Raw genomic sequence first — 12,971 nt, 5'->3', positions numbered from 1 at the left:
AGAGGAGGAGATGGCTCTTAGAAATGGCTTACATAGTACAGCAGGTCTGTCCAGCCCTCCATTGTAATGCACTGGAACACAGTCAGCACTGCGAACAGGATGTTGTCAAACTGAGTGATGCCATAATTGGGACCGATCCAGTACTCCCTGCACTCTGTTCCGTTCGGACACAGTCGTGCAGGAGATTCCTTTCCACAGGGGAATTCCTCCCGGATCTCACCTGAGTGATTGGTACAGAGACAAGAAGAAAACAGAAAGGAAAAGGGGTTAGGAATGAGAAAAAGGACAAAAAAACTTACCTGTCTTACTGCTTTTTGCACAGCATTGATTCAATTAGGCATGAAGTACTGATTCACAAACGTCTCTAGGGGAGTGAGAGTAAACCTTACAACATCAAAGTCATTGTTCTCAGCAATCAGTAAGTTCTTTACTCAGAGTCCTGTGGTGAAACAACATTGATCAATATCTCTATCAGTGAGCTAACAGTTGTTGGAACAGTCTGAGCTCCTGGCCAACACTGATCAACATCTCTGTTAATGAGCTAACAGAGCTGTGGGAACAGTCTGAGCTCCTGGTCCAACACTGATCAACATCTCTATCAATGAGCTAACAGAGCTGTGGGAACAGTCTGAACTCCTGGTCCAACACTGATCAACATCTCTATCAATGAGCTAACAGAGCTGTGGGAACAGTCTGAACTCCTGGTCCAACACTGATCAACATCTCTATCAATGAGCTAACAGAGCTGTGGGAACAGTCTGAACTCCTGGTCCAACACTGATCAACATCTCTATCAATGAGCTAACAGAGCTGTGGGAACAGTCTGAACTCCTGGTCCAACACTGATCAACATCTCTATCAATGAGCTAACAGAGTTGTGGGAACAGTCTGAGCTCCTGGTCCAACACTCATCAACATCTCTATCAATGAGCTAACAGAGCTGTGGGAACAGTCTGAGCTCCTGGCCAACACTGATCAACATCACTATCAATGAGCTAACAGAGCTGTGGGAACAGTCTGAACTCCTGGTCCAACACTCATCAACATCTCTATCAGTGAGCTAACAGAGCTGTGGGAACAGTCTGAACTCCTGGTCCAACACTGATCAACATCTCTATCAATGAGCTAACAGAGCTGTGGGAACAGTCTGAACTCCTGGTCCAACACTGATCAACATCTCTATCAATGAGCTAACAGAGTTGTGGGAACAGTCTGAGCTCCTGGTCCAACACTCATCAACATCTCTATCAATGAGCTAACAGAGCTGTGGGAACAGTCTGAGCTCCTGGCCAACACTGATCAACATCACTATCAATGAGCTAACAGAGCTGTGGGAACAGTCTGAACTCCTGGTCCAACACTCATCAACATCTCTATCAGTCAGCTAACAGAGCTGTGGGAACAGTCTGAACTCCTGGTCCAACACTGATCAACATCTCTATCAATGAGCTAATAGAGTTGTGGGAACAGTCTGAGCTCCTGGTCCTACACTCATCAACATCTCTATCAATGAGCTAACAGAGCTGTGGGAACAGTCTGAACTCCTGGTCCAACACTGTTCAACATCTCTATCAATGAGCTAACAGAGCTGTGGGCAGCTCTCTAAAGCTGGAGCAGACAGTGCAGGGCAGGACGCAAGAGAGAGGAGAGGAGAGCTGGGTGGAGGACAGAGGGAGTGAGAGAGGAGAGAGGAGAGAGACAGGACTGCTCCAATGCCAGCATGGCAGGGCAGGACTCACCGGTGATGTTGTCGAAGCAGGTCTTGTGGAACTTGCCCATGTAGAACTCCAGGCCGATGATGGCAAACATGAGGATGGCGAAGAAGAGCAGCAGGCCGATCTGCAGCAGGGGGATCATGGCTTTCATTATCGACTTCAGCACCACCTGAAGACCTGGGGAGCAGAGGCCCAGGGGCAGAGGAGAGACAGAGAGGGGAGGAAGAGGGACACAGAGAGGGACATAGGGGAGAGAGACAGAAGGGGACAAAGACAGAGAAGGAGAGGGACAGAGGAAGAGAGACAGAAAGGGGAATGAGGAGACAGAGGAGGAGAGACAGAGAGGGGAGTGAGGGGACAGAGGGAGAGAAAGGGGGACAGCGACAGGGAGAGAGAAGGAACAGGGGAGAGACAGAGACAGAGGGACAGAGAAGGAACAGGGAGAGAGAGATTCATAGGGGGAGAGGGACAGAGAGAGAGGGACATCGAGAGGGATGGAGAGAGTGGGAGAGAGGAGATGAGGAGAAGTGTTAGGAAGAAGGAGAAAGACACTGACACACAAACACTTATAGTGTATATAGCTGCACTCCTATGTTTGAGGGGTTTATGACAGGCTAATTTTTATTTTTATTTTTATTTACTATTCCAACCTTCCTTCAATTGAACCTCGACAAGGGTTGAAACAAACAGGTTTACAAGAAGATGCCGTTGGGTCATAAGAAATGTCATTTACACCGTAAGGACATTTTCTGGGATATTGTCCCACCAACCAACCCTTCCCCCCCTCTTCCATCCCTGCTTATTCCCCTCACGTACTGGGGATCCCTGACACCAGTTTCAGGGGTCTCAGGACTCTCACAGCTCGCAGGGTCCTCAGGTCAAATTCTGCACCAGCTGTTGCCAGGATACTGTGGAGAGAGAGAAGATGGGTGTAAATGTATGATGTTAGTGCCCTATCTGTGCCCTTCACACTGTCCTGCAGTGAGCTGTATTCACACAGTCCTGCAGTGTGCTGTATTCACACTGTCCTGCAGTGAGCTGTATTCACACTGTCCTGCAGTGAGCTGTATTCTCACTGTCCTGCAGTGAGCTGTATTCTCACTGTCCTGCAGAGAGCTGTATTCACACTGTCCTGTAGTGTGCTGTATTCACACTGTCCTGTAGTAAGCTGTATTCACACTGTCCTGCAGTGAGCTGTATTCACACTGTCCTGTAGTCTGCTCTATTCACATTGTCCTGTAGTGAGCTGTATTCACATTGTCCTGTAGTGAGCTGTATTCACACTGTCCTGCAGTGAGCTGTATTCACACTGTCCTGCAGTGAGCTGTATTCACACTCCTGTAGTGAGCTGGATTCTCACTGTCCTGCAGTGAGCTGTATTCACACTGTCCTGTAGTGAGCTGTATTCACACTGTCCTGTAGTCTGCTCTATTCACATTGTCCTATAGTGAGCTGTATCCACACTGTCCTGTAGTCTGTTATATTCACAGTCCTGCAGTGAGCTGTATTCACACTGTCCTGTAGTGAGCTGTGTTCACACTGTCCTGTAGTAAGCTGTATTCTCACTGTCCTGCAGTGAGCTGTATTCACACTGTCCTGTAGTGAGCTGTGTTCACACTGTCCTGCAGTGAGCTGTATTCACACTGTCCTGCAGTGAGCTGTATTCACACTCCTGTAGTGAGCTGGATTCTCACTGTCCTGCAGTGAGCTGTATTCACACTGTCCTGTAGTGAGCTGTATTCACACTGTCCTGTCGTCTGCTCTATTCACATTGTCCTGTAGTGAGCTGTATCCACACTGTCCTGTAGTCTGTTATATTCACAGTCCTGCAGTGAGCTGTATTCACACTGTCCTGTAGTGAGCTGTGTTCACACTGTCCTGCAGTGAGCTGTATTCTCACTGTCCTGTAGTGTGCTGTATTCACACTGTCCTGCAGTGAGCTGTATTCACACTGTCCTGCAGTGTGCTGTATTCACACTGTCCTGTAGTCTGCTCTATTCACATTGTCCTGTAGTCTGCTCTATTCACAGTTCTGCAGTGAGCTGTATTCACACTGTCCTGTAGTCTGCTATATTCACAGTCCCGCAGTGAGCTGTATCCACATTGTCCTGTAGTCTGTTATATTCACAGTCCTGCAGTGAGCTGTATTCTCACTGTCCTGTAGTGTGCTGTATTCACACTGTCCTGTAGTGAGCTGTATTCACACTGTCCTGCAGTGAGTTGTATTCACACTGTCCTGCAGTGAGCTGTATTCACACTGTCCTGCAGTGTGCTGTATTCACACTGTCCTGTAGTCTGCTCTATTCACATTGTCCTGTAGTCTGCTATATTCACAGTTCTGCAGTGAGCCGTATTCACACTGTCCTGTAGTCTGCTATATTCACAGTTCTGCAGTGAGCTGTATTCACACTGTCCTGTAGTCTGCTATATTCACAGTTCTGCAGTGAGCTGTATTCACACTGTCCTGTAGTCTGCTATATTCACAGTCCTGCAGTGAGCTGTATTCACACTGTCCTGCAGAGAGCTGTATTCACACTGTCCTGCAGTGAGCTGTATTCACACTGCCCTGCAGTGAGCTGTATTCACACTGTCCTGTAGTAAGCTGTATTCTCACTGTCCTGCAGTGAGCTGTATTCACACTGTCCTGTAGTGTGCTGTATTCACACTGTCCTGCAGTGAGCTGGATTCTCACTGTCCTGCAGTGAGCTGTATTCACACTGTTCTGTAGTGTGCTCTATTCACAGTCTGTTCACTCCAGCAGTGTGTCAGTCTGTTGGCCCACTGGCCACTCTGTGCTCGACCTGCAAGATTGTTAATTTTGGTAAAAGCTCATTTGTTAGCAGCTGTGATCTACAGCCTAGCCACTCACTCAATCAATAGCTATTTAACTGCTGAACCTGGGAGGGGGTCACAACCGAAAACTTGAGTCAGCTAAAAGCAGAGACACAACAGGACGGAATTCACCCTCCCTCAATCAAGACCTGATTTCCTCATAGCTCATCAATTCCTTGCAAATGACAGATGTACCCTGGGCATTAACTGAGCAATCTGCTACACAGCTCATGCAACAGAACATAATTTGCTACACAAGACACCCCACTACACAATACAGCACCACACCAGACACCCCACTCCACACCAGACACCCCACTCCACACCAGACACCCCACTGCACACTACAGAACCACACCAGACACCCCACTGCACACTACAGAACCACACCAGACACCCCACTCCACACCAGACACCCCACTGCACACTACAGAACCACACCAGACACCCCACTCCACACCAGACACCCCACTGCACACTACAGAATCACACCAGACACCCCACTGCACACTACAGAATCACACCAGACACCCCACTCCACACCAGACACCCCACTGCACACTACAGAATCACACCAGACACCCCACTGCACACTACAGAACCACACCAGACACCCCACTGCACACCAGACACCCCACTGCACACTACAGAACCACACCAGACACTGCATTGCACACCAGACACCCCACTCCACTACTGCACTACTACACTGCTTCTGTACCAAAACTGCCCCTCCCTCCCCCACAGTCGAGAGAACGTGTTCCCCATCCTTCATACTGGCTCTTTTTGTGGTCACGGTGGAGGCTTAGGGGCTTTTCATGGAGAATTTTGTAGTCTCCTCCACTGCACCGACACAGAGTGGCCACAAGAGGGGGTGCTGCACTGACCGGAGTCCCCGCAGACAGAGAGCTGGTACAGACTGTGCTTTTGATCTTGGCCTCAGTACAGGGTCATACAGACACTGGGAATAGGCAGGTATGTCCTCAATTTCCAGACAGACACACTGGTGTCCTACGAGGAACACCTTTCAGGGTTATGGTGTTACAGCAGTTTTGTGTAACAGCTGAATTGTTAAACATGTCGCTGGTTAGATCGGCATGCACATCCTTTTCCCTGCTGGAAGTCGGATATGTCTTACTGACGCACCTAGATACTGGTGGAGCAGCTGTCTGTGGCTGCTAAGTGTGACCTTATTCACACAAAAGGGGAACCAGAACCTCTTGGTGGTTCTGTCGCCGCAGTGCTATAAAACAGCCAGATCAGATTAATATTCTTTTCCACAACAGATAGCTGCGCTCCTAAAGTCAAACGGCAGCACACAGCTCCCTGCTCCTCAAACCCACGTGGCCGAGGGCTGAATCTGGGCCGGGCCAGGCTGCACACTGGGCGGTCGGTCTGCCCTGGCCTCTCCGGCCAGCCCTGCTCCTCCTGCCCACTGTCCGACCCAACTGCCGGGTTCTCCGGTACCAGGGACAGGAACCCCAGCAGGGATGGGACAGAGCCAAGACGCTGGGAGGAGACGCGGACGGAAAGGCCCAGGCCCTGCGAGGAGCTGGACTGTAGTTCCTCACAGGCCAAAGAGCCAAGTCTGGCCCAGAGAGAGAGTCTGGAGCAGAGAGGAGTGAGAGAGGAGCGAGAGAGGAGAGAGAGGAGTGAGAGAGTCTCTCTCATTCTTCTGTCTACAGTATATGTAAATATTTTATAATATGTCATTGTTGTAAATGTCTGTAGATTTTATATTAATTTTATTTTTTGTTTTGTTTCATGTGAATTTCATTATTTTATTTGCTTTGGCAACACTGATTGTACCCATCGGTCATGCTAATAAAGCACCTTGAATTGAATTGAATTGAGAGTCTTGAGAAGAGAGGAGTGAGAGAGGAGTGAAAGAGGAGAGAGAGAGGAGTGAGAGAGGAGAGAGGGGAGAGAGAGAGGAGTAAGAGAGGAGTGAGAGAGGAGAGAGAGGAGTGAGAGAGGAGATAGGAGTGAGAGAGAGCAGTGAGCCCTGTGAGTCAGCCCTGGTCTCTCCTACAGCCCCATCGAGAGCATCTGGGGAACACAGCCACATCCAGGGAGAGAGTCCGGAGCAGAGAGGAGTGAGAGAGAGGAGTGAGAGAGGTGGGAGAGAGAGGAGTGGAAGAGAGAGGAGTGGAAGAGAGAGGAGTGAGGTGGGAGAGAAGCAGGAGGTGGGAGAGAGAGGAGTGAGCCCTGTGAGTCAGCCCTGGTCTCTCCTACAGCCCCATCGAGAGCATCTGGGGAACACAGCCACATCCAGGGAGAGAGTCCGGAGCAGAGAGGAGTGAGAGAGAGGAGTGAGAGAGGTGGGAGAGAGAGGAGTGGAAGAGAGAGGAGTGGAAGAGAGAGGAGTGAGGTGGGAGAGAAGCAGGAGGTGGGAGAGAGAGGAGTGGGAGAGGTTGGAGTGAGAGGAGTGAGAGAGGTGAGAGAGAGGAGTGGGAGAGAGAGGATTGAGAAGAGTGAGCGGAGTGAGAGAGAGAGGAATGAGAGGAGGAGAGGGGTGAGAAACGGGAGGCGAGCAGCAGCAGTGAGACGCAGGTAGTCTAACAGGAGTCACCCAGGGGAGGGACGTGATAGCTTGTGTGCGCCGGGTTAAACACAGGGATTCACACTTTCTGAAGGAACATCAGTGGAGAGATGAGGTGTTTGTGGAGCCGTCAGCCCAGGAATTCTGCAGGGACTCACTGCCAATCTCCTTCCTGCCAGGCAGAGGAGCAGCACCAGCTGCCAGCCTGCAGCTCTCTCCCCACCCAGCTGCGCGCCGGACCGAACCGGATCCGCCCTGGAGCCACAGCTCAGACACACATCTCAGCGTTTGCACTGGAGACTTGTGCCTCTTGTCTGTGTCTTCTTGGACCACCTCGCTTGTTTGGTAATTGGTAGTTTATTGATCAGAGGATGGGTGGCATGGTGGCGCAGTGCTTAGCATTGCTGCCTGGCAACACTGAGGCCTTGGGTTGAAAACCTGAGATGTTATCTGTGTAGAGTCTGCATGTTCTCCCTGTGTTTATGTGGGTGTCCTCCTGGTGCTTTGGTTTCCTCCAGGCCCTGGTGTGAGTGTGTCTGTTTGTGCCCTGCAATGCACTGGCATCCCGTCCAGGGTGTACCCTGCCTGGTGCCCGTTGCTTGCTGGGATAGGCGCCAGCTCCCTGACGGCCCTGAATTGGATGAAGTGGCTGAAAGGATGGATGATACAAGAATCTCATCCAGCTGTCTCGAGAATGAAGCCAGGGCATGGCTGGGCAGCTTGTTCCACACTCCCACCACCCTGTATGTAAAGTACTGCCTCCAATTCTCAATTAAAAAAAATATGTCTTAGTAGTTTTCGCTTTAGGCCTCCGGTGTTTTACTGAACATTCTGATGGAGTCTTCTGGGTTAAATGTATCAGCAAGAACCTGGAAAACTTAAATCATGTCCTCCCACAGTTTTCTCTGTTCAAGACTGAAAAGGTTCCGTTGGTTCAGCCTGCAAGTATATGACATTCCCTTAAATCCAGGAATATATCTGGTGGCCCTTCTCTTGATTGATTCCATAGCATCAATAACTTTTATTCAATATGGTAAAGAAAGCTGCACATAATACTGAATGACATCTTACTAGTGCACTGTGCATAATGTGTTGATTATCCTTTTTTGATTCTCCATATTGTCCAGCAGGTGTTTTTCTGTGAGATTTATGTGCGTTAGTGTGTGCGTGTACTTGTGCGAGTTAGTTTGTGAGATTGTGTGAGTTACCATGTGTGTGTGCTTGTGTGTGTTAGTGTGTCTGTGAGATTGTTTGAGTTAGTGTGTGCATGTGCTTTTGTGTGTAAGTGTTTCTATAAGAATGTGTGCATTAGTGTGTTTCTGTACTTCTGGTGAGTTAGTGTGTACATGTGCTTGAGCGTGTGTGTGTTAGTGTGTCTGTGAGATTGTTTGAGTTAGTGTGTACATGTGCTTTAGCGTGTGTGTGTTAGTGTGTCTGTGAGATTGTTTGAGTTAGTGTGTACATGTGCTTTAGCGTGTGTGTTAGTGTGTCTGTGAGATTGAGTTAGTGTGTACATGTGCTTTAGCGTGTGTGTGTTAGTGTGTCTGTGAGATTGAGTTAGTGTGTACATGTGCTTTAGCGTGTGTGTTAGTGTGTCTGTGAGATTGTTTGAGTTAGTGTGTACATGTGCTTTAGCGTGTGTGTGTTAGTGTGTCTGTGAGATTGTTTGAGTTAGTGTGTAGATGTGCTTTAGTGTGTGTGTGTTAGTGTGTCTGTGAGATTGAGTTAGTGTGTAGATGTGCTTTAGTGTGTGTGTGTTAGTGTGTCTGTGAGATTGAGTTAGTGTGTACATGTGCTTTAGCGTGTGTTAGTGTGTCTGTGAGATTGTTTGAGTTAGTGTGCACATGTGCTTTAGCGTGTGTGTTAGTGTGTCTGTGAGATTGTTTGAGTTAGTGTGTACATGTGCTTTAGCGTGTGTGTGTTAGTGTGTCTGTGAGATTGTTTGAGTTAGTGTGTACATGTGCTTTAGCGTGTGTGTGTTAGTGTGTCTGTGAGATTGAGTTAGTGTGTACATGTGCTTTAGCGTGTGTGTTAGTTTGTCTGTGAGATTGAGTTAGTGTGTACATGTACTTTAGCGTGTGTGTGTTAGTGTGTCTGTGAGATTGTTTGAGTTAGTGTGTACATGTGCTTTAGCGTGTGTGTGTTAGTGTGTCTGTGAGATTGAGTTAGTGTGTACATGTGCTTTAGCGTGTGTGTGTTAGTGTGTCTGTGAGATTGAGTTAGTGTGTACATGTGCTTTAGCATGTGTGTTAGTGTGTCTGTGAGATTGAGTTAGTGTGTACAAGTGCTTTAGCGTGTGTGTTAGTGTGTCTGTGAGATTGAGTTAGTGTGTACATGTGCTTTAGCGTGTGTGTTAGTGTGTCTGTGAGATTGAGTTAGTGTGTACATGTGCTTTAGCGTGTGTGTTAGTGTGTCTGTGAGATTGAGTTAGTGTGTACATGTGCTTTAGCGTGTGTGTTAGTGTGTCTGTGAGATTGAGTTAGTGTGTACATGTGCTTTAGCGTGTGTGTTAGTGTGTCTGTGAGATTGAGTTAGTGTGTACATGTGCTTTAGCGTGTGTGTGTTAGTGTGTCTGTGAGATTGTTTGAGTTAGTGTGTACATGTACTTTAGCGTGTGTGTGTTAGTGTGTCTGTGAGATTGTTTGAGTTAGTGTGTACATGTGCTTTAGCGTGTGTGTGTTAGTGTGTCTGTGAGATTGTTTGAGTTAGTGTGTACATGTGCTTTAGCGTGTGTGTGTTAGTGTGTCTGTGAGATTGTTTGAGTTAGTGTGTACATGTGCTTTAGCGTGTGTGTGTTAGTGTGTCTGTGAGATTGAGTTAGTGTGTACATGTGCTTTAGCGTGTGTGTGTTAGTGTGTCTGTGAGATTGAGTTAGTGTGTACATGTGCTTTAGCGTGTGTGTGTTAGTGTGTCTGTGAGATTGTTTGAGTTAGTGTGTACATGTACTTTAGCGTGTGTGTGTTAGTGTGTCTGTGAGATTGAGTTAGTGTGTACATGTACTTTAACGTGTGTGTGTTAGTGTGTCTGTGAGATTGTTTGAGTTAGTGTGTGCATGTGCTTGAGCGTGTGTGTGTTAGTGTGTCTGTGAGATTGTTTGAGTTAGTGTGTACATGTGCTTGAGCGTGTGTGTGTTAGTGTGTCTGTGAGATTGAGGAAAGTGATGGAAACCCCTGCAGGAGCTACAGTCTCAGTCATGTCACTTATGCATTGAATTGGATTTATTATTACAGTTTAGGATAATTATTTTTAATACTATTGTTTCAGCTCAGCTTTGCTTTCTGTCTGAGATGTTCTGGATGGTACAGTGTAACATGATAACAAAAGTTTACTGTTTCATCATTATTATTACAATATTTGTAGTAAGTGTGTGAGCGTGCCTAGGCATAAAAGTGTATTCTATTTGGAGGATATTATTAATATTATTATTATTATTATTAACAACGTAGTTTCTCTGACTGCATCACACCACCTCTCTGGGTCTCTTCCCATTCCCATTCACCGCATCTCCATAGCAACCGGTCATTTCTCATTCACACAGTTTCCACGGTTACTGGCCTCTTCTCATTCATAACTGTTTCCACGGCAACAGGGCCCTTGCTCATTGATAGAATCTTGGGGAGGCATCAGTATTCTGAGCCCGTTCAGCATTGCCGCGGCAACGGGACCAGGGGAGGGGCCCATGCTATTGATTTCTATTTTTTCTTTTTTGAAAGGCTTGGAGTCTCTTCTCTGCTGCTACAGAAGACACATTCACAAAAACACAGAGACACTAAAACTCACAATGCTCCCTGCTTCTAAATATATGCTTTATGACACAATAACAAAACCTGACATTTTCAAACACAGATGAACACACTTACAGAGCTGCGCGTTCTGCAGTGTGTCCCAGACGTGAATGCCCCGGTATCTCTGTGTGTGTGTGTGTGTGTGTGTGTGTGTGTGTGCGCGTGCGTGCGCGTGAGTGTGTGTGTGGTTGGCAATGTGGCAGTGCCATGTGTTCACTCAGTGTGGGCGCCTGTCCACTCAGAGCCACCCTGCTGCGCGCCAGGCTCACTGCTCCGCGCGCCAATGACTCATTCCGCCAGGAGGAGCCCAGCCCTCTCCCAATGACACAGAGAGACATACTTGCCGAAGTGGGTCATCAGAACTTTGCTGCTGTTCTGATGGGCCACACTGCAGCTCTCAGACTCTCGCCTTCATGCTGCCTCTTTCTCTAGCCCTTTCTACCAGCCACTAACCCACACTGCTTCCCCAAGTCATTCCCTGAGCCCTGATCTCCTGTCAACACTTCCTTCCTGGTCATTCCCTGTGCCCAAATCTCCAGGCAACACTGACTCCCTGGGTCATTCCCTGAGCCCTAATCTCCAGACCATACTGGCTCCCTGGGTCATTCCCTGAGCCCTAATCTCCAGACCACACACTGCCTCCCTGGGTCATTCCCTGAGCCCTAATCTCCAGACCATACTGGCTCCCTGGGTCATTCCCTGAGCCCTAATCTCCAGACCACACACTGCCTCCCTGGGTCATTCCCTGAACCCTAATCTCCAGACCACACTGCCTCCCTGGGTCATTCCCTGAACCCTAATCTCCAGACCACACTGCCTCCCTGGGTCATTCCCTGAACCCTAATCTCCAGACCACACTGGCTCCCTGGGTCATTCCCTGAGCCCTAATCTCCAGACCACACTGCCTCCCTGGGTCATTCCCTGTGCCCTTATCTCCTGCCCACATTGCCTCCCTTACCCACTCCCTGGGTCTCAGCTCTAATCTCCAGCACCACTGTGCACCACAATCTACTTTTGTAATTCAATCCCTCTGTGCATTGGTTTGTACTCCATGTGATCCACACACTCTCACTTGTGCTGCATGGTGGTCAGCACCATGGACAGCTCTGCACACTCTAACTTGTACTGTATGGCAATGAGCCCAATGGACAGCTCTGCACTTTCACTGGCACACAGCTTCTTTCCTATTTTGTCAGTACACTATCCGTATTATAGCTATTCTATAGCTAGGATACAGAAACAGAATATTTCCACACTCTAATATTCCGTACTTGGAGTATCCAGTTCAATAGTACCAATGTAGAACGTATTATAGAGCATCCTGAATAATCTGTTTCAAAATACTTGTAAAACCTGTAAGTTATTGTTCAATTTAACAAGGCAATTAAGAAATTATGCATGCAATTCAATTAAGGAAACACTGGTCCTTCAGATATTTAGATGTTTGTTAAAAATTAACTATATTATGCAAAAATAAGTCTTTAGAAACTATTGGCTACCTGCTTGATTAGGCCGTATAGATATATCTGACAGTAAGAACCATGGACAGCTCTAGACTCGTCTACATTGTACAGTGCACGCTGGAGTGTATCTGACTTTCAGAACCATGGACAGCTCCAGACCCGTCTATTGTAGAGCGCACACTGGACTGTATCTCACTTTCAGAACCATGGACAGCTCCAGACCCGTCTGTATTGTACAGCGCACACTGGACTGTATCTGACTTTCAGAACCACGGACAGCTCCAGATCCGTCTACATTGTACAGCGCACACTGGACTGTATCTGACTTTCAGAACCATGGACAGCTCCAGACTCGTCTGTATTGTACAGTGCACACTGGTCTGTATCTGACTTTCAGAACCATGGACAGCTCCAGACTCGTCTGTATTGTACAGTGCACACTGGTCTGTATCTGACTTTCAGAACCATGGACAGCTCAAGACTCGTCTGTATTGTAAAGCGCACACTGGTCTGTATCTGACTTTCAGAACCACGGACAGCTCCAGACTCGTCTGTATTGTACAGTGCACACTGGTCTGTATCTGACTTTCAGAGCCATGGACAGCTCCAGATCCGTCTACATTGTACAGCGCAC

The 12,971-nt window shown here is 47.9% G+C and overlaps 1 protein-coding gene across 7 annotated transcripts in view; it reads right to left on the bottom strand.

Moving 5' to 3' along the window:
• Positions 1–12,971, bottom strand: part of cacna1ab (calcium channel, voltage-dependent, P/Q type, alpha 1A subunit, b) — a 130,487-nt gene that overhangs the window by 74,921 nt on the left and 42,595 nt on the right. For all 7 annotated transcript variants that reach the window (XM_069195653.1, XM_069195657.1, XM_069195656.1 and 4 more), the window contains exons 4-6: positions 2,532–2,623; positions 1,740–1,892; positions 33–220 (exon numbers count right to left, since the gene is read on the bottom strand). In XM_069195653.1, coding sequence (XP_069051754.1) covers positions 33–220; positions 1,740–1,892; positions 2,532–2,623 — 433 coding nt within the window. The remainder of the gene's footprint in view (positions 1–32; positions 221–1,739; positions 1,893–2,531; positions 2,624–12,971) is intronic.

Source organism: Lepisosteus oculatus, chromosome 11 (genome assembly GCF_040954835.1).
Source record: "Lepisosteus oculatus isolate fLepOcu1 chromosome 11, fLepOcu1.hap2, whole genome shotgun sequence".
In the NCBI taxonomy this organism is placed as follows: domain Eukaryota; kingdom Metazoa; phylum Chordata; class Actinopteri; order Semionotiformes; family Lepisosteidae; genus Lepisosteus; species Lepisosteus oculatus.
The sequence above is the reverse complement of the archived record's forward strand: the minus strand, read 5'-3'. Positions and strand labels throughout refer to the sequence as shown.